The sequence below is a fragment of the Pelophylax lessonae genome (assembly GCF_965119305.1).
Source record: "Pelophylax lessonae genome assembly, chromosome: 8".
Classification (NCBI taxonomy): domain Eukaryota; kingdom Metazoa; phylum Chordata; class Amphibia; order Anura; family Ranidae; genus Pelophylax; species Pelophylax lessonae.
In genome coordinates, this window is record NC_138775.1 from 24,893,306 (window position 1) to 24,915,110 (window position 21,805).

Here is a 21,805-nt window from a genome sequence, read left to right on the forward strand (position 1 = left end):
TTAGTTATGTGAGGGTGTCAGTCAGGTGTGGGGGGGGGGGGTGACACTTAGGTAGGTGTAGGGGGGTGGGGGTGTCACTCAGGTAGGTGTAGGGGAGGAGTTATCACTCACGTAGGTGTAGGGGGAGGAGTTATCACTCAGGGAGGTGTAGGGGGAGGAGTTATCACTCAGGGAGGTGTAGGGGAGGAGTTATCACTCAGGTAGGTGTAGGGGGAGGAGTTATCACTCAGGGAGGTGTAGGGGAGGAGTTATCACTCAGGGAGGTGTAGGGGGAGGAGTTATCACTCAGGTAGATGTAGGGGAGGAGTTATCACTCAGATAGGTGTAGAGGGAGGAGTTATCGCTCAGGTAGGTGTAGAGGGAGGAGTTATCACTCAGGTAAGTGTAGGGGGAGGAGTTATCACTCAGGTAGGTGCAGGGGAGGAGTTATCACTCAGGTAGGTGCAGGGGAGGAGTTATCACTCAGGTAGGTGTAGGGGAGGAGTTATCACTCAGGTAGATGTAGGGGGAGGAGTTATCACTCAGGTAGGTGTAGGGGGAGGAGTTATCACTCAGGTAGGTGTAGGGGAGGAGTTATCACTCAGGTAGGTGCAGGGGAGGAGTTATCACTCAGGTAGGTGTAGGGGAGGAGTTATCACTCAGGTAGATGTAGGGGGAGGAGTTATCACTCAGGTAAGTGTAGGGGAGGAGTTATCACTCAGGTAGGTGTAGGGGGAGGAGTTATCACTCAGGTAGATGTAGGGGGAGGAGTTATCACTCAGGTAGATGTAGGGGGAGGAGTTATCACTCAGGTAGATGTAGGGGGAGGAATTATCACTCAGGTAGGTGTAGGGGGAGGAGTTATCACTCAGGTAGGTGTATGGGGAGGAATTATCACTCAGGGAGGTGTAGGGGGAGGAGTTATCACTCAGGGAGGTGTAGGGGAGGAGTTATCACTCAGGTAGGTGTAGGGGGAGGAGTTATCACTCAGGTAGATGTAGGGGGAGGAGTTATCACTCAGGTAGGTGTAGGGGAGGAGTTATCACTCGGGTAGGTGTAGGGGAGGAGTTATCACTCAGGTAGGTGTAGGGGAGGAGTTATCACTCAGGTAGGTGTAAGGGAGGAGTTATCACTCAGGGAGGTGTAGGGGAGGAGTTATCACTCAGGTAGGTGTAGGGGGAGGAGTTATCACTCAGGTAGGTGTAGGGGGAGGAATTATCACTCAGGTAGATGTAGGGGGAGGAGTTATCACTCAGGTAGATGTAGGGGGAGGAGTTATCACTCAGGTAGATGTAGGGGGAGGAGTTATCACTCAGGTAGGTGTAGGGGGAGGAATTATCACTCAGGTAGATGTAGGGGGAGGAGTTATCACTCAGGTAGATGTAGGGGGAGGAGTTATCACTCAGGTAGGTGTAGGGGGAGGAATTATCAATCAGGTAGGGGCAGGGGAGGAGTTATCACTCAGGGAGGTGTAGGGGAGGAGTTATCACTCAGGTAGATGTAGGGGGAGGAGTTATCACTCAGGTAGATGTAGGGGGAGGAGTTATCACTCAGGTAGGTGTATGGGGAGGAGTTATCACTCAGGTAGATGTAGGGGGAGGAATTATCACTCAGGGAGGTGTAGGGGGAGGAGTTATCACTCAGGGAGGTGTATGGGAGGAGTTATCACTCAGGTAGATGTAGGGGGAGGAATTATCACTCAGGGAGGTGTAGGGGGAGGAGTTATCACTCAGGGAGGTGTATGGGAGGAGTTATCACTCAGGTAGGTGTATGGGGAGGAGTTATCACTCAGGTAGATGTAGGGGAGGAGTTATCACTCAGGTAGGTGCAGGGGAGGAGTTATCACTCAGGTAGGTGCAGGGGAGGAGTTATCACTCAGGTAGGTGCAGGGGAGGAGTTATCACTCAGGTAGGTGCAGGAGAGGAGTTATCACTCAGGTAGGTGTAGGTGGAGGAGTTATCACTCGGGTAGGTGTAGGGGAGGAGTTATTACTCAGGTAGGTGTAGGGGGAGGAGTTATCACTCAGGTAGGGGCAGGGGAGGAGTTATCACTCAGGTAGATGTAGGGGGAGGAGTTATCACTCAGGTATATGTAGGGGGAGGAGTTATCACTCAGGTAGGTGTATGGGGAGGAGTTATCACTCACCTTGATGCCCTCCAGGCGGGGTAGGTGTCGGTAGTCGGTGTGGTGTCCCCGGTCGGGGGTGGAGGTGTCGGTGGTAGGCCCCCCTGTGGTGGTAGTAGTAGTAGTAGTAGTGGAGGAGGAGGAGGAGGTGGTGGTGTCGCCCCCCAGCGGCCCGTTGCTGTAGTACACATAGAGGAGCAGAGCGATGACATTCAGAATGTAGACATGGACGAACACCATCACCACCACGAAGTACGAGCGGGAGCACACACTGTTCCCCTTCTGCAGTCCGGACAGCCGGTCCCGGGGTAGCGGAGGGGGTTCATCCTGAGGGAGTCCCCCGTTCAGCGGGCTCTCCATCCCGCCCCCGGGGCCCTGAACAAGCTACGCCGGGCATGCGCCGGTCACCCTGGCGACGGCGGTGCGCGCGGCTACCTAAGCTAAGTGACACCTGGGGGCGGGGCCCGGGCATGGAGACGTCACGAGGAGGACCAGAGGAAGGAGGGTTACCTAGGAGACGGGCATCTCTTCCCTGGTCACGTGATTACGGCTGTCAGCGCGGGAGGGATGGAGAGTGTCAGGAGACAGCTGAGGATCTGCGCTCCGTCCGCCGACACCAGAGAGGCCCCAGCCAGAGATCTCTATGGTGATTTCCTCCACTGGACACAAACCACTTCTATTATTATTATTACTGTCATTATTGTTATTATTCTTACTTTTATTGGTATTTTCATTATTGATAAAATTATTATTATGATTATTAATACTTTCTTTATTGTTATTAATAATATTTTTATTGTGAATATTAGTTTTGCTATTTGTATTGTTGATATTATTTTTATTATTGTTGTTATTATTATTATTGTTTTTATTATTCTTGCTTTTATTGTTATGTTCATTATTGCCAAAATATTATCATGATTATTAATACTTTCATTACTGTTATTATTATTGTTAATATTGTTTTTGTTGATATTTTTTCAAACCTGATTTTCAACTTATTAGCCGAATCTTCAATATTATCTTTGCAATTCGTAATTTACCCATGGAGCCCCCCCAGGGGTGCAGCAGAGTATAGTGTACCACAACCCCCAATCAACCAAATTCTTGCAACTGCAGATTGGAGAAGCAATCAATCAACCAAGGTGACAGGAAAGGGGGTGAGATAATCTATACTAACTCATTAGACACATCACTAGGTCTCACATTTGCAAAGAGGTTGTGTGTTATCCTGCTTGGTTCAAATGGGTAAAAAAAAAAAAATATATATATATATATATATATAATATTATAACAGGAGATAGATATTCAAAAAGCAAATAAAATAAAACATAAGGCACATAATCAAAAAAGAAAAATAGCCGCAAAAAAACAAATAAATTCAACCTTCATATGTGAGCAGTAAAGGTCCTTTGGTGACTAGGGGCAGCTCCAACACTACAGGTGTATGACATGACATGGCCTATATATAAGTCCTGTATGAATGGATCTTCTGTTGTAGCACGAGGTGGTCCTGGGGAAGATACACTGATTAATGTATTCAAAATAATGATAATAAAAAAATGTGTGTGTGTATATATATATATATATATATATACAGTGGGTACGGAAAGTATTCAGACCCCCTTAAATTTTTCACTCTTTGTTATATTGCAGCCATTTGCTAAAATCAGTTAAGTTCATTCTTCTTCCTCATGAATGTACACATAGCACCCCATACTGACAGAAAAACACAGAATTGTTGACATTGTTGCAGATTTATTAAAAAAGAAAAACTGAAATATCACATGGTCCTAAGTATTCAGACCCTTTGCTGTGACACTCATATATTTAACTCAGGTGCTTTCCATTTCTTCTGATCATCCTTGAGATGGTTCTACACCTTCATTTGAGTCCAGCTGTGTTTGATTATACTGATTGGACTTGATTAGGAAAGCCACACACCTGTCTATATAAGACCTTCCAGATCACAATGCATGTCAGAGCAAATGAGAATCATGAGGTCAAAGGAACTGCCTGAAGAGCTCAGAGACAGAATTGTGGCAAGGCACAGATCTGGCCAAGGTTACAAAAAGATTTCTGCTGCACTTAAGGTTCCTAAGAGCACAGTGGCCTCCATAATCCTCAAATGGAAGACGTTTGGGACGACCAGAACCCTTCCTAGAGCTGGCCGTCCGGCCAAACTGAGCTATCGGGGGAGAAGAGCCTTGGTGAGAGAGGTAAAGAAGAACCAAAGATCACTGTGGCTGAGCTCCAGAGATGCAGTCAGGAGATGGGAGAAAGTTGTAGAAAGTCAACCATCACTGCAGCCCTCCACCAGTCGGGGCTTTATGGCAGAGTGGCCCGACGGAAGCCTCTCCTCAGTGTAAGACACATGAAAGCCCGCATGGAGTTTGCTAAAAAAACACCTGAAGGACTCCAAGATGGTGAGAAATAAGATTCTCTGGTCTGATGAGAACAAAATAGAACTTTTTGGCCTTAATTCTAAGCGGTATGTGTGGAGAAAACCAGGCACTGCTCATCACCTGTCCAATACAGTCCCAACAGTGAAGCATGGTGGTGGCAGCATCATGCTGTGGGGCTGTTTTTCAGCTGCAGGGACAGGACGACTGGTTGCAATCGAGGGAAAGATGAATGCGGCCAAGTACAGGGATATCCTGGACAAAAATCTTCTCCAGAGTGCTCTGGACCTCAGACTGGGCCGAAGGTTTACCTTCCAACAAGACAATGACCCTAAGCACACAGCTAAAATAACGAAGGAGTGGCTTCACAACAACTCAGTGACTGTTCTTGAATGGCCCAGCCAGAGCCCCGACTTAAACCCAATTGAGCATCTCTGGAGAGACCTAAAAATGGCTGTCCACCAACGTTTACCATCCAACCTGACAGAACTGGAGAGGATCTGCAAGGAGGAATGGCAGAGGATCCCCAAATCCAGGTGTGAAAGACTTGTTGCATCTTTCCCAAAAAGACTCCTGGCTGTATTAGATCAAAAGGGGGCTTCTACTAAATACTGAGCAAAGGGTCTGAATACTTAGGACCATGTGATATTTCAGTTTTTCTTTTTTAATAAATCTGCAACAATGTCAACAATTCTGTGTTTTTCTGTCAGTATGGGGTGCTATGTGTACATTCATGAGGAAGAAGAATGAACCTAAATGATTTTAGCAAATGGCTGCAATATAACAAAGAGTGAAAAATTTAAGGGGGTCTGAATACTTTCCGTACCCACTGTATATACAGTATCTCACAAAAAGTACACCCCCCCCCCCCCCCCCACACACACATGCATTTGTGTGAATATTTTATTCTATCTTTTCGTGTGACAACACTGAAGAAATGACACTTTCCTACAATGTAAAGTAGTGAGTGCACAGCTTGTATAACAGTGTAAATTTGCTGTCCCCTCAAAATAATTCAAAACACAGCCATTAATGTCTAAACCACTGGCAACAAAAGTAAGTACACCCCTAAGTGAAAATGTCCAAATTGGGCCCAATCAGCAATTTTCCCTCCCCAGTGTCATGTGACTCGTTAGTGTTACAAGGTCTTAGGTGTGAATGGGGAGCTGGTGTGTTAGGCCCCTTTCACACAGGCGGACCGTTCAGATCCGCCTGTCCGTTTTTTTGGCGGATCTGAACGGATGCCCCATGCATCTCTATGGGGCATCGGATGTCAGCGGAGACATGTCCGCTGACATCCGATCCGATCCATCAAATCTTGACCGATGGAAACCCTATTTTCCATCCATCCAGCAGTTCAGATGAGAATGGACAGACGGTCCGTTCCCAATCGATTCCCCCATAGAGAACAGCGGTACCTGACAGCTGTGTCTCCGTACACAGCGCAGAGACACAGCTGCCATTCGCCTGCTCAGTGGGAGATCGGCGGATCAATCCCCCGCTGAGATAAACGGAGTCCGTCGACGGACCGGAATGTGTGAAAGGGACCTTAAATTTTGTGTTATCGCTCTCACTCTCTTATACTGGTCACTGGAAGTTCAACATGGCACCTCATGGCAAAGAACTCTCTGAGGATCTGAAAAAAAAGAATTGTTGCTCTACGTAAAGATGGCTTAGGCTATAAGAAGATTGCCAATACCCTGAAACTGAGCTGCAGCATGGTGGCCAAGACCATACAGCGGTTTAACAGGACAGGTTCCCCTGAGAACAGGCCTTGCCATGGTCGACCAAAGAGGTTGAGTGCATGTGCTCAGCGTCATATCCAGAGGATGTCTTTGGGAAATAAAGGTATGAGTGCTGCCAGCATTGCTGCAAAGGTTGAAGTGGTGGGGGGTTCAACCTTTCAGTGGTCAGACCTTACGCCGCACACTGCATCAAATTGGTCTGCCTGGCTGTCGTCCCAGAAGGAAGCCTCTTCTAACGATGATGCACAAAAAGGCCCGCAGTTTGCTGAAGACAAGTAGATTAAGGACATGGATTACTGGAACCATCTCCTGTGGTCTGATGAGACCAAGACAAACTTATTTGGTTCAGTTGGTGTTAAGCGTGTGTGGCGGCAACCAGGTGAGGAGTACAAAGACAAGTGTGTCTTGCCTACAGTCAAGCATGGTGGTGGGAGTGTCATGGTCTGGGGTTGCATTAGTGCTGCCGGCACTGAAGTGCCACAGTTCATTGAGGGAACCATGAATGCCAACATGTACTGTGACATACTGAAGCAGAGCATGATCCCCTCCCTTCAGAGACTGGGCCACAGGGCAGCATTCCAACATGGTAACGACCCCAAACACACCTCCAAGATGACCATTGGCTTTCTAAAGAAGCGGAGGGTAAAGGTGATGGACTAGCCAAGCACAGTGGCGTAGCGTGGGTGGTGCTGGGGGGCCAGCCGCACCGGGCACAAAACCGGTGGGGGGGGTGCATCCCACGACCCCGCCAGTGTCACTAGTTTAGGGGGCCTTTTAATGGAACACCGGGCTGACCGTGCTCCTGAGACGACTTAAATTTAAAAATGGCACTGCCCAGCGCCAAAATTGTCATCGCGCATGCGCCGTTCGGAAAAGGCCGTACACGTTTGGCTATTCCCGGGAATAACCTAACGTATACAAGCTTTCCCGAGCGGCGGCGGCGCATGCGCAATTACGTGCTCCCGCCGGGCGGTGCCATTTTTAACTCTATGGCGCTCAGGAACAGGTAAGTGTGAGACTCCTCCACAGCCGCACTACCTGCCATTATGTGGGGCTGCGGGCATACTACAAGGGATGCAGTGCTGCGGGGATGGCACACCTGTACCATCCCCGCATCTCCTGTAGTATGCCCACAGCCCTGCATTCTGCTGTACCATGCCCGCAGCCCTGCATTCTCCTGCACCCTGCCCGCAGCCCTGCATTCTCCTGTACCATGCCCGCAGCACTGCATTCTCCTGTACCATGCCCGCAACCGTGCATTCTCCTGTACCATGGCAGCAGCCCTGCATACTCTTGTATTATGCCCGCAGCCCTGCATTCTCCTGTACCATTACCATGCCCACAGCCCTGCATTCTCCTGTACCATGTCAGTGTAGGAGAGATCAGTGTAGGGGGGTCAGTGTAGGTGTCAATGAAGGGGGGTCAGTGTAGGTTTCAATGAAGGGGGGTCAGTGTAGGTGTCAGTGAAGGGGGGTTCAGTGAAGGTGTCAGTGAAGGGGGGGGGGGGTCAGTGTAGGTGTCAATGCAGGGGGGGGGGGGGTCAGTGTAGGTGTCAATGCGGGGGGGGTCAGTGTAGGTGTCAATGCGGGGGGGGGGGGGGTCAGTGTAGGTGTCAATGCGGGGGGGGGGGGGGGTCAGTGTAGGTGTCAGTGAAGGGGTCAATGTAGGGGGGTCAGTGTAAGGGTTCAGTGAAGGGGGTGTTAGTGTAAGGGGGGGTCAGTGTAAAGGGGTAAGTGTCAGTGTAGGGGGAATCAGTGTAGGGCGGTCAGGGAAGAGGTCAGTGAAGGTGTCGGTGTAGGGGTCAGTGTGGGGGTCAGTGTGGGGGTCAGTGTGGGGGGGGCCAGTGTATGTGTCACTGTAGGGGGGTCAGTGTAGGTGTCAGTACATGGAGTTTAGTGTAGGGTGCCAGTCTAGGGGGGTCATTGAAGGAGGGGCAGGGAAGAAGGGTCAGTGAAGGGGGGCCAGTGTACGGGTCAGTGAAGGTGTCAGGTAGGTCAGTGTAGGAATCAGGAATGTGAGTGTAGGGGGTCAGTGTAGTAATAAGGTAGGTCAGTGTAGTGATCAGGTCGGTTAGTGCAGGAATCAGGTAGGTCCGTGTAGTGGTGAGGTGTCAGTATAGTAATCAGGTAGGTTAGTGTAGGAATCAGGTAGGTCTCTGTAGTGGTCAGATAGGTCTCTGTAGGTGTCAGTATAGTGATCAGGTAGGTTAGTGCCGGAAACAGGTAGGTCTATTTAGTGGTTTGTGTAGTGCTTGTCAGGTAGGTCTGTGTAGTGGTCAGGTAGGTCTGTGTAGGTGTCAGTATAGAAATTAGGTAGGTCAGTGTAGAGATCAGGTTGGTTAGTGCAGGAATAAGGTAGGTCAGTGTAGGAATAAGATAGGTCAGTGTGGGTGTCAGTGTAGTGGTCTAGTAGATTTGTGTAGGGGGCGCAAATTACTTACCTTGCCCCAGGCGCTGACAACCCACGCTACGCCACTGGCCAAGCATGTCTCCAGACCTAAACCCTATTGAGCATCTGTGGGGCATCTTTAAACAGAAGGTGGGGGAGCGCAAGGTCTCTAACATCCACCAGCTCCGTGATGTCCTCATGGAGGAGTGGAAGAGGACTCCAGTGGCAACCTGAGAAGCTCTGGTGAACTCCATGCCCAAGAGGGTTTAGGCAGTGCTGGAAAATAATGGTGGCCACACAAAAGATTGACACTTTGGGCCCAATTTGAACATTTTCACCTAGGGGTGTACTCACTTTTGTTGCCAGCGGTTTAGACATTAATGGCTGTGTGTTGAGTTATTTTGAGGGGACAGCAAATTTACACTGTTATACAAGCTGTATACTAACTACTTTACATTGTAGCAAAGTGTCATTTCTTCAGTGTTGTCACATGAAAAGATAGAATAAAAGATTTACAAAAATGTGAGGGGTGTACTCACTTTTGTGAGATACTGTATGTATATACACACGCTGGTATCATCCAGCTCTTTCCTTCCCAGCCTGTTGTCCCTGCAAGACAAGTGACTTTAGGAGGACTTGTCAACAGTGGACTCTAGAGACGGGTGTATATTGTGTTGATTTGAATAAATGATCCTGTTGCATTTAATAGCCGTTCAAAGGTAGTAGCACCATTCACTTAAAGCTGATCTGCAGCCAAAACATTTTTTTTTGTATTGGGTAGAATGTGAAAAACTGAATCATGTTAGGTTTATTGTTGAGGCTGAACTCCAGGAATTATTTGTAATGGATACATATATTGGTCCAGCTTGGGACAATGTAGTACAGTATATCTCATATCCAATAGGCTGCTGGGGAAGCTGGAAATCACTATAGTATTTAAGGCTCATACAGTGATCACTGTGACCTTCCAAATCATGATGGGGTTTTGTGTGAGCCACTTCCCCTCTGCACACAGAACACACAGGGTTAATAACTTGGCACTGCTATCATTCACAGAATGTCTTGTATTTCTTTCAAGGACTACAAGGCATCCAATGATTGGAAAAGATGGAGAGGGATGTCCTTTATCTTATCTTGGTGGTCAGTGGGGGGATTGCTCCTTACATTGGTAGTCAGTGGGGGAGAATAATTCTTACATTGGTGGTCAGTGGGGAATATACTCCTTACATTGGTGGTCAGTGGAAGGAACTGTTGGGGTGGGGTGGTTTCCACTTGTTTGTACCAGTGAAAGGAATACCCCTTACATTGGTGGTCAGTGGGAAGAATGCTCCTTACATTGGTGGTCAGTGGGGAGAATGCTCCTTACATTGGTGGTCAGTGGGAAGAATGCTCCTTACATTGGTGGTCAGTGGGGAGAATGCTCCTTACATTGGTGGTCAGTGGGGAGAATGCTCCTTACATTGGTGGTCAGTGGGAAGAATGCTCCTTACATTGGTGGTCAGTGGGAAGAATGCTCCTTACATTGGTGGCCAGTGGGAAGAATGCTCCTTACATTGGTGGCCAGTGGGAAGAATGTTCCTTACATTGGTGGTCAGTGGGAAGAATGCTCCTTACATTGGTGGTCAGTGGGGAGAATGCTCCTTACATTGGTGGTCAGTGGGAAGAATGCTCCTTACATTGGTGGTCAGTGGGGAGAATGCTCCTTACATTGGTGGTCAGTGGGGAGAATGCTCCTTACATTGGTGGTCAGTGGGAAGAATGCTCCTTACATTGGTGGTCAGTGGGAAGAATGCTCCTTACATTGGTGGCCAGTGGGAAGAATGCTCCTTACATTGGTGGCCAGTGGGAAGAATGTTCCTTACATTGGTGGTCAGTGGGAAGAATGCTCCTTACATTGGTGGTCAGTGGTAAGAATGCTCCTTACATTGGTGGTCAGTGGGGAGAATGCTCCTTACATTGGTGGTCAGTGGGGAGAATGCTCCTTACATAGGTGGTCAGTGGGAAGAATGCTCCTTACATTGGTGGTCAGTGGGGAGAATGCTCCTTACATTGGTGGTCAGTGGGGAGAATGCTCCTTACATTGGTGGTCAGTGGGGAGAATGCTCCTTACATAGGTGGTCAGTGGGAAGAATGCTCCTTACATTGGTGGCCAGTGGGGAGAATGCTCCTTACATTGGTGGTCAGTGGGGAGAATGCTCCTTACATTGGTGATCAGTGGGGAGAATGCTCCTTACATTGGTGGTCAGTGGGGAGAATGCTCCTTACATTGGTGGTCAGTGGGGAGAATGCTCATTACATTGGTGATCAATGGGAAAAAAATCCCTTACATTGGTGGTCAGTGAGAAGAATGCTCCTTACATTGCTGGTCAATGGGAAGAATGCTCCTTACATTGGTGGTCAGTGGGAAGAATGCTCCTTACTTTGGCGGCCAGTGGGGAGAATGCTCCTTACATTGGTGGCCAGTGGGGAAAATGCTCCTTACTTTGGCGGCCAGTGGGGAGAATGCTCCTTACATTGGTGGCCAGTGGGGAAAATGCTCCTTACATTGGTGGTCAGTGGGGAGAATGCTCCTTACATTGGTGGTCAGTGGGGAGAATGCTCCTTACATTGGTGGTCAGTGGGGAAAAAAGCTCCTTCCATTGGTGATCAATGGGAAAAAATCCCTTACATTGGTGGTCAGTGGGAAGAATGCTCCTTACATTGGTGGTCAGTGGGAAGAATGCTCCTTACATTGGTGGTCAGTGGGAAGAATGCTCCTTACATCGGTGGTCAGTGGGGAGAATGCTCCGTACATTGGTAGTCAGTGGGAAGAATGTTCCTTACATTTGTGGTCAGTGGGGAGAATGCTCCTTACATTGGTAGTCAGTGGGGAGAATGCTCCTTAACTACTTGCCTACTGTGCACTTAAACCCCCTTCCCATCCAGACCAATTTTTAGCTTTCAGCGCTCTCACATTTTGACGCGGTCATGCTACACTGTACCCATATGAAATTTTTATCATTTTTTTCACACAAATAGAGCTTTCTTTTGGTGGTATGTAATCATCTCTGGGTTTTTTATTTTTTACAAAAAAAAAGAAAAAAGACAGAAAATTTTGAAAAAAAAAAAAAAAAGTTTTTTTTATTTTCTGCGAGTAAATTTTGAAAATAAATTTTTCTCCTTCACTGATGTGCGCTGATGAGGCGGCACTGATAGGCTGCACTTATGGGCACTGATGAGGAGGTACTAATATGCCGCACTGATGAGCACTGATAGGCGGCACTGATGGGCACAGAGGTGGCACTGCTGGGCACTGGCGGATGGACACTGACGGGTGGCACTGATGAGCAGCACCATCAGTGCCCACACTCAGTGCCCATAGTGCTGCCAGTCAGTGCTCATCAGTGCCTAGATGAGCAGGCACTGACTGACAGCACTATGGGCACTGATTGTGGGCATTGATGGGGGGCACTGACGGCGGGCACTGTGTGTATGTTTTATTTACCTCTAGTAATCAGGGCACAGGTGATCGGTGCCCTGATTACATTCCTGTGTGTCCCTGGCGCTGTGCATCTCTCCCTCCTTCCTCACACTGCAGGCTCTGTGTGAGGAAGGCGCACTGGCGATGAGAGATGATCTCATATGTTTACATATGAGATCATCTCTCATTGGACGGTGCGATCACGTGGTGAATGGCCGCTGTGATTGGCCATTCACCACGATCTGTGATCGGCTGTGTCCAAGGGACACGGCCAACACAGATTTTCCCCGATGCGCGCAGGGAGACTCTTTCTGGGAGGCCGTATAAAAACGGCCTCCCGAAAATTCAAGTCCGCGCTGCAGCCGTATATAGGCTGTAGTGCGGATGGCAGGTGGTTAAATTTGGGGTCGGTGGGAAGAATGGTACTTGCCTTGTTGATCAGTGGGTAGAAAGCTGCTTACAATTGTGGTCATTGGGAAGAATGGTTCTTACCTTAGTGGCCAGTGAGAATATTCCTTCAGCTGGTGATCATTAGGTAGAAAGCTCCTTACAATGGGGGTCATTCGGAGGAATGTTCCTTACTTTGGGAGTCAATGAGATGATTGCTCCCCTTACAGATAGATAACAAGATCTTTGGTATCAATGATTATTTGAGAGTCAGAAATTGCTTAAGAAATCCATAGTAACCTCCAGAGGAACCCTCGTGTTCCACAGAACCCCGATTGAGAAATGCTATTCTAGGCAGTCATGGTAGGGCTGGAAGAACCACTAGAAGTTGTTCAGGTAAAACAAAACAGGTAATTATTGGTAGCACATTAACAAATATGATGCATTCCACTAATCTATCGTGAGAATTACTCTCTTCAGTAGAACAGAACATACAAATAAAGGTGATTTTTGTCATTTCACAGCCTTCTTAAATCACGTCACCAAGACAAACTGTAGAAATTGTTCCCGGAGGGGCCCTCTGCTGAAAATAACCGCTATCTCTGACTTATCAAAACAATCCTGGAGAGCTGGCCATGTTTAAGAAGCCAGCACATTCCCTGGGAGAAGTGCCCGGACCTGTTCTTTGTCAAATCTCCGGCAGGATTGGCCTCTGACGTGATCCATCCCTCATCTTCACTGGCACCGCTTCAGCACTGGAGGCAAATTTTAAATATCTTCCTCTGTGCATTAGCCTGAAAGCGCAGAGCAAAATAGTGCCAGCCATAACAGTTGTCACTGGGAAGTGTCCAGTCCTTTGTCTTTGTAAGAAATTATTGGATTTCTAGTACAAGTGTGAAACCGCTGAAATCTAGCAACTCATGTAACAGAAAAATTTTAATATACACTTTTGTCAAAAGTATTGGGACGCCTGCCTTTACACACGCATTAACTTTAATGGCATCCCAGTCTTAGTCCGTAGGGTTCAATATTGAGTTGACCCACCCTTTGCAGCTATAACAGCTTCAACATCTTCTGGGAAGGTTGTCCACAAGGTTTAGGAGTGTGTCTATGGGAATGTTTGACTATTCTTCCAGAAACGCATTTGTGAGGTCAGGCACTGATGTTGGATTTGAAGTTCTGGCTCGCAGTCTGCGCTCTAATTCATCTCAAAGCTGTTCTATCGGGTTGAGGTCAGGATTCAGTTTGGGGTGCAGGCCAGTCAAGTTCCTGCACCCCAAACTCATTCATCCATCCATGTCTTTATGGACCTTGCTTTGTGCACTGGTGCGCAGTCATGTTGGAACAGGAAGGGGTCATCCCCAAACTGTTCCCACAAAGTCAGGAGCATGAAATTGTACAAAATGTCTTGGTATGGTGACGCCTTAAAAGTTCCCTTTACTGGAACTAAGGGAAAGGTTGGGTTCACACTTGAATTCCTTGTGTGCCACGTTTGTGTGGACACAGCAGTCCATTTATTTAAAAGGGATGCTGTACCTTCCGGAAACACAGGGGAAAACGAAGCAGCACCTTTTCTTAAACGCAGCCATACAGAAACCACATGGTGCACAAGCACCATGCAGGTTCATGCACCGGAAAACACACTGCTCTTTCCGCATTCGTGGGGGTTCAAATAATAATTATGGACCCCCCATGCATCTGCATAATAGCGCGTTGTTGCTGCAGGACAGTAAGCTATTTACAAGCTGCCCCATACCCGCAACAGCATGAACAGGTTTTTGGCTAAAAATAACAAACATGTTATACTTCCCTGCTCTGTGCAGTTGGCTTTCCACAGAGCAGCCCAGATTCCCCCTCTTCTGGGGGTCCCTGGCCAGCACTACTGGCCCTGCACTCCTGTTGAGTGCCCCCACAGCAAGCAGCTTGCTCTGGGGGCACCCGAGCCGAGCTACAGCTCCGTGTGTCCATTTAGACCCGCCCCTTCTCTCCCTCCTCATTGGCTAACCAACTTTATTTGACAGCAGTGGGGGGTGGGGGCAAGGGCGCCGGCTGCTGTGCCTCAGCCAAGCAGGAGGGAGAGTCCTGAAAATCTGTAAGGTGAACTTACAATGGACCTTCGGAAATTTTCATTTGGAAGGTTGGAATCAGCTGTCAAAAGTTGTGTACATACTATCAGAAAATCGTATTATCATTCCTCGGATGAAAATGTTCACCCATTAAGATGTACACGGATTAAGAGCATCATAGGCTTGGTGCTGAGGATTTTGAAGGGCCTTAAGGGCAGTGCCTTGGCATGCACCCAGAGGAGGAAGGGTGCAGCCATGCATGCCGTCTCTGAAGCCCATAAACACATCCATGCATCGGCAACTGTCCCTCCTTGTCCGGCCTTCGTGCTGTGTGGGGAGGTTCTGAGGGAGCTGCCTGGGGAAGCGAGCATAGAAGCCAGACTTCTGTGTTTACAAGTGACAGAAGAGCGGTAACAGTGAATATGGCCAACCTGGGGCCTATATTAAGGTAGGGGCCTGGAGCTGCAGCTCCAATAGCCCCTACGTTAATCTGGCCCTGGTCTTAAGTGTGTAGGGCTTAAGTTTGCATGTCTCATACCTGACCGATCCCTATGGCTGTTGTACACGGCTTCAGGATGTATAAGAGCAAAGTGAACAGCCTATAGAGGTTTATGTATAAGCCAGCTCCAAAAAAGAACAAGAAAGGGAAAAAATATATATTTTTTAAATTAGTTTTAGGTATGCTGTGTAAATGGTAACACATAAGAGAGAGCGGGGGTTGCTCAAATTCGACTGCAAACGTTGATAAACACATTAAAAGAAAATGCAAACCTTAACTGAATGATATTTAGTATGCTAAAGCACAGGTTATTTTAAACAGTTGTCATTCTTTAAAGGATAAAGTTCCCCATTACAGAAATACAGTATCGCACAAAAGTAAGTACATCCCTCACATTTTTGTAAATATTTCATTATATCTTTTCATGTGACAACACTGAAGAAATGACACTTTGCTACAATGTAAAGTAGTGAGTGTACAGCTTGTATAACAGTGTAAATTTGCTGTCCCCTCAAAATAACTCAACACACAGCCATTAATGTCTAAACCGCTGGCAACAAAAGTGAGTACACCCCTAAGTGAAAATGTCCAAATTGGGCCGAATAATCCAATTTCCCTCCCCGGTGTCATGTGACTCGTTAGTGTTACAAGATCTCAGGTGTGAATAAGTAGCAGGTGTGTTAAATTTGGTGTTATTGCTCTCACTCTCTCATACTGGTCACTGGAAGTTCAACATGGCACCTCACGGCAAAGAACTCTCTGAGGATCTGAAAAAAGAATTGTTGCTCTACATAAAGATGGCCTAGGCTATAATAAGATTGCCAAGACCCTGAGACTAAGCTGCAGCACAGTGGCCAAGACCATACAGCGGTTTAACAGGATAGGTTCTACTCGGAACAGGCCTCGCCATGGTCGACCAAAGAAGTTGAATGCACGTGCCTAGCATCATATCCAGAGGTTGTCTTTGGGAAATACTCGTATGAGTGCTGACAGCATTGCATCAAATTGGTCTGCATGGCTGTCCTCCCAGAAGGAAGTGTCTTCTAAAGCAGTGTTTTTCAACTCCAGTCCTCAGGGCACACTAACAGGCCAGGTTTGCAAGAAAACTGAAATACATCCCAGGTGATATCATTTGCTGCTCAGTGATTGTAGTATTCTAGTCTGCATCTCCCCAAGGTAATACTTAAAATCTGGCCTGTTAGTGTGCCCTGAGGACCGGAGTTGGGAAACACTGTTCTAAAGATGATGCACAAAAAAGCCCGCAAACAGTTTGCGGAAGACAAGCAGAATAAGGACATGGATTACTGGAACCATGTCCTGTGGTCTGATGAGACCAAGATAAACGTATTTGATTCAGATGGTGTTAAGCGTGTGTGGCGGCAACCAGGTGAGGAGTACAAAGACAAGTGTATCTTGCCTACAATAAAGCATGGTGGTGGATGGGTCATGGTCTGGGGCTGCATGAGTGCTGCCAGCACTGGGGAGCTACAGTTCATTGAGGGAACCATGAATGCCAACATGTACTGTGACATACTGAAGCAGAGCATGATCCCTCCCTTCGGAGACTGGACTGCAGGGCTGTATTCCAACATAACGACCCCAAACACACCACCAAGACTACCTCTGCCTTGCTAAAGAAGTTGAGGGTAAAGGTGATGGACTGGCCAAGCATGTCTCCAGACCTAAACCCTATTGAGCATCTGTGGGGCATCCTCAAACGGAAGGCGGAGGAGCGCAAGGTCTCTAACATCCACCAGCTCCGTGATGTCGTCATGGAGGAGTGGAAGAGGACTCCAGTGTCAACCTGTGAAGCTCTGGTGAACTCCATGCCCAAGAGTGTTAAGGCAGTGCTGGAAAATAATGGTGGTCACACAAAATATTGACACTTTGAGCACAATTTGGACATTTTCACTTAGGGGTGTACTCACTTTTGTTGCCAGTGGTTTAGACATTATTGGCTGTGTGTTGAATTATTTTGAGGGGGACAGCAAATTTACACTGTTATACAAGCTGTACACTCGCTACTTATCAATGTAGCAAACGTAATTTCATCAGTCTCATCACATGAAAAGATATAATAAAATATTTACAAAAATGTGAGGGGTGTACTCAATTTTTTGAGATACTGTATGCAAATCATTTTTTTTGTTAGGAGCCTGTAAAGCACCCCCACCCCCCCCCCCCCCCCCGATCAGCAGATTGCGGGTGCAATGCCATGGTCCTGTAGCTTGTCTGTCCGTACCCCTCATACAAGCAGGCAGTTACACTCTGACTGGAAGACTCAATGAACTACTAGAGCACTCAACAGCACCATGGTAGTTAATTGAGAACTACAAACCGAGAGCCACAAAGTAGAGATGTACCGAAACATATCAGCCAAAAATGGTGTTATTGCCAGGTTGCCAATAAAGGCACCGAAAACGCATTTTGAAACAATTTCGCAGGTGTTTTACTGCGCTTGTTTGTTTTTCATAGGTCATGGTTGTGGCATTGATGCGTTTTCAATCCATTTTAACAGGGAGGTGCATTTTTGGTGCGGTTTTTTAACTGACCAAAAATGCCGCAAGCAGGATTTTCACCACAATGGAAGCACAATGGACCAGTGTGGAGACAGACGTAGAACCTAAAGGGATACATTTTTCTTGAACTTTTCTTGCACTAAATGTGCCAAAAACAGCAAACAAAAAAATAATATTCAAGATATTAAATAAAAAGTCAAATATACAATTATATAGTTTTTAAAGCCTGTTATTTTCGGTTTTGGACCAAATGCATCCTGCATTTTTGGTTTGGGCACCAAAATTTCCATTTGGTGCACCTCTACCGCAAAGACTGTTGGTACTTGTAGTTTTCACATTCACAGAACGCTCACTGTCACAGGGAGGCAATGCATCTGTAACATTCTATACTCTGAACATGGGTGTAACGTTACAAAAGGTGAACTTATCCTTTGAAATTAAATAAAGTTCTCACCTTCGTATCTTTGGTTTCATCCTTTTGTAGCCACTTCTTGTCCACATGTTCTCCAGCACTGGTTTGCATGGCAGTTCCCTGATGGCAACAACAGTGAACCATGCCCATATATTGTGTGCTGAAATTGGCACTTATAGTCTCCATTGGATGCCCATGTAATAGAGTACAAATTTCTTCAGGCCACTGAAATCTGTCCCTACCTAGAAAGAACTGGTTGTATGTGACCCCCCTCTCCAAGCTTCCCAGTCCTACACTGCATGCATGGCAGAATCACCAGGTATTATTTTTAACAAAAGCTGCTAACTCGTGCGCACGGTTGTGCTTGCATGTCAAATTCTGCATGCTGCACCTGCATCCACTTCTATGGGCTGCCTGCAGCTCCGAGGTGGACGCCCACACAGCAAAAAGTGGATCAGTACAGCGCCTCGGGCCTCAGTGCCCATCTGAATGAGCCCTAATGCTATGATTTACAAAGTCTCCACACCACCATATGACAGTGCTGGATGCTTGAGGGGCCATTCAGCAAGCGGTAAAGCTGCATGGAGCCTTAAAGGGATACAATGATATTCTTCCTCCACCCCATCCAGTGATCATCTAAAAATTAGCCATGGATTCACCCCCCCCCCCCCACCACCAACATGTGCATTAGTTTCCCTGTTGTCAATCTTCTACCTGATCCCATACTATAATTTACTAAAATTCAGATCGGGACTAATATTCTGCAGTATCACACTTCCATCGTAGATTCACCATTTTGCAGCTCCTAGGTAACCAAACATCAATAAATTGGGGCATTATTGGGCAGGCATGGTGCAAATGGTAACTGCTTAGGATAACTCCAAGCTTGTATGACATCATGTGGTGTCCTCCAAGGAACGGTTTTGTTGGGTGCGTCTTTGAGAGTCTTGACCAGCCTTTCCAAATGAGGCTTACCCTAAAGCACGTGTCAAACACGAATCCGGCACCCCAGGGCTTATGTGACCCCCACACCCAGCTTTGGAGCTGGAAAGTGGCAGAACTCCATTCTGCCACCTCTGGCTCTAATCCCTCAAGTCCGGTTTTCAGTTTACAAGGAACAGTTTTGCTCTATAAGCGGCTGCCGGAGATCCCTGCACTCTCTTACGGCATTGACAGATCGCCAGAATCTGAAAAGGGAGAACAATCTCCTTGCAAGGTGAGGCAGAGATGCCTACACGGGAGGTTCCAGAATCCAAAAGTTGTAGCAGAGTAGTAGAGTTTGGCCAAGTAGGAGAGCGAAAAGAAAAGAAGCTTTGGGGTCGTACACTGTCTATAGCACACCCCTAAACCATGCACTCTGTATACAGCACACCCCTGAATCCTGAACTCTGTACATCACACACTCCTGAACTCTGCACATTGCACACTCCAGGGAGAACTGGCACTTCATATTGATGTGCACGATGAAATTGAGCTCGATAACCCTGCTTCAGAGGTTGTTAGGGGTTCCTTGAACTAGTCCCAATTTTCGCCTCTCAGATACAGCAAATAACTAATGAAACAAATTATTATTTTAGCTATATAGAAGCATACTTCATATTGACAAAAAAATTTAGGGAACGTTTTTTTTCCCACTTACCATCACTAATGTACCATAAGCTTTAAATCTAGAAAATATTAGCACAGATTCTTTGAGATCCTAAAATTATTTAATGGTTCCTTCTCGTTAAAAAGGTTAAGAAAGTCTGGGCTAGGCCTTGACAAGGGGGAAAGGAAGCAAGGTCATACAAAAGTAAATAGGCGCAGTGCCCAAAACTATAAAAAAGAGAGACAATGTTGTAAAAATTATTGGGACGCCTGCCTTTACATGCACACAAACTTTAAAGACATCCCAGTCTTAGTCCATAGGGTTCAATATTGAGTTGGCCGACTCTTTACAGCTATAACAGCTTCAACTCTTCTGGGAAGGCTGTCCACAAGGTTTTGGAGTGTGCCTGCGCTCTAATTCATCCGCTGAGGTCAGGTCAAATTGGGCCCAAAAAGTGTCAATATTTTGTGTAGCCACCATTATTTTCCAGCACTGCCTTAACCCTCTTGGGCATGGAGTTCACCAGACCTTCACAGGTGGACACTGGAGTCCTCTTCCACTCCTCCATGACGACATCACAGGGCTGGTGGATGTTAGAGACCTTGCTCTCCTCTACCTTCTGTTTGAGGATGCCCCACAGATGCTCAATAGGGTTTAGGTCTGGAGACATGCTTGGCCAGTATATCACCTTTACCCTCAGCTTCTTTAGCAAGGCAGTGGTCATCTTGGAGGTGTGTTTGGGGTCGTTATCATGTTGGAATACTGGCCTGTGGCTCAGTCTCTGAAGGGAGGAGATCATGCTCTGCTTCAGTATGTCACAGTACATGTTGGCATTTATGGTTCCCTCAATGAACTGTAGCTCCCCAGTGCTGGCAGCACTCATGAAGCCCCAGACCACGACACTCCCACCACCATGCTTGACTGTAGGCAAGACACATTTGTCTTTGTACTCCTCACCTGGTTGCCGCCACACAAGCATGACACCATCTGAACCAAATAAGTTTATCTTGGTCTCATCAGACTACAGGACATGTTTCCAGCAATCCATGTCCTTAGTCTGCTTGTCTTCAGCAAACTGTTTGCGGGCTTTCTTGTGCATCATCTTTAGAAGAGGCTTCCTTCTGGGATGACAGCCATGCAGACCAATTTGATGCAGTGTGTGGCCTATGGTCTGAGCTCTGACAGGCTGACCCACCCACCCCTTCAACCTCTGCAGCAATACTGGCCACACTCATACTCATATTTCTCAAAGACAACCCCTGGATATGACGCTGAGCACGTGCACTCAACTTCTTTGGTCGGACATGGTGAGGCCTGTTCTGAGTGGAACCTGTCCTGTTAAACCGCTGTATGGCCTTGGTCACCATGCTGCAGCTCAATTTCAGGGTCTTGCCAATCTTCTTATAGCCTAGGACATCTTTATGTAGAGCAATAATTTCTTTTTCAGGTCCTCAGAGTAATTTGCCATGAGGTGCTATGTTAAACATCCAATGACCAGTATGAGAGAGTGAGAACACAAAATTTGTGAGAACACAAAATTTAATACACCTGCTCCCTGAGACCTTGTAACACTAATGAGTCACATGACACCGGGGAGGGAAAATGGTTAATTGGGCCCAATTTAGACATTTTCACTTAGGGGTGTACTCACTTTTGTTGCCAGCAGTTTAGACATTAATGGCCGTGTGTTGAGTTGTTCTGAAGGGACAGCAAATTTACACTGTTATACGAGCTGTACACTCACTACTTTACATTGTAGCAAAGTGTAATTTCTTCAGTGTTGTCACATGAAAATATATAATAAAATATTTACAAAAATGTGAGGGGTGTAGTCACTTTTGTGAGATACTGTTTATATATATATATATATATAAAGGATTCAACACTAGTACAACAGATAGGACGTATGTTTTCTGGTCATGCCCCTTCCACAGAAGTCAGCGGAATAGCTGGCTTCTGTCGGACTGGCCGTACACATAGGCCAAGAATAAATAGAAACCGGTTGAAATTCGGCCCGTGTGTACTCCGCTTTTTTCTACGACTAAGACCATGCTGAGTGAAAGGCACCAAGTGAGGTGGTGTTTTTGTCTTAAAGTTTTACCAATGCACATGTCAATGGAGCACATCCTTTTTTTGTTTGGGAAAAGCTCCTCTCATTTACAATTCCAACATAACAGCAGCAAGAGGAGACCCTCCTCCAAAGGTACACACACAATGAAAAACTTGTCAGAGGTTG

The 21,805-nt window shown here is 46.9% G+C and overlaps 2 protein-coding genes across 2 annotated transcripts in view; one reads left to right on the forward strand and one right to left on the reverse strand.

Annotated features, from left to right (window-relative positions):
- The window catches only part of P4HTM (prolyl 4-hydroxylase, transmembrane), a 121,398-nt gene extending 118,851 nt beyond the window's left edge, over positions 1-2,547 (reverse strand). Inside the window, exon 1 of the mRNA XM_082266428.1 lies at positions 2,125-2,547. Within this exon, the coding sequence (XP_082122554.1) occupies positions 2,125-2,463 (339 nt within the window). The 5' untranslated portion in view covers positions 2,464-2,547. The remainder of the gene's footprint in view (positions 1-2,124) is intronic.
- The window catches only part of LOC309562133 (kelch-like protein 10), a gene marked incomplete at its 3' end in the record, with an annotated part of 516,189 nt that overhangs the window by 236,534 nt on the left and 257,850 nt on the right, over positions 1-21,805 (forward strand). The window lies entirely within an intron of this gene.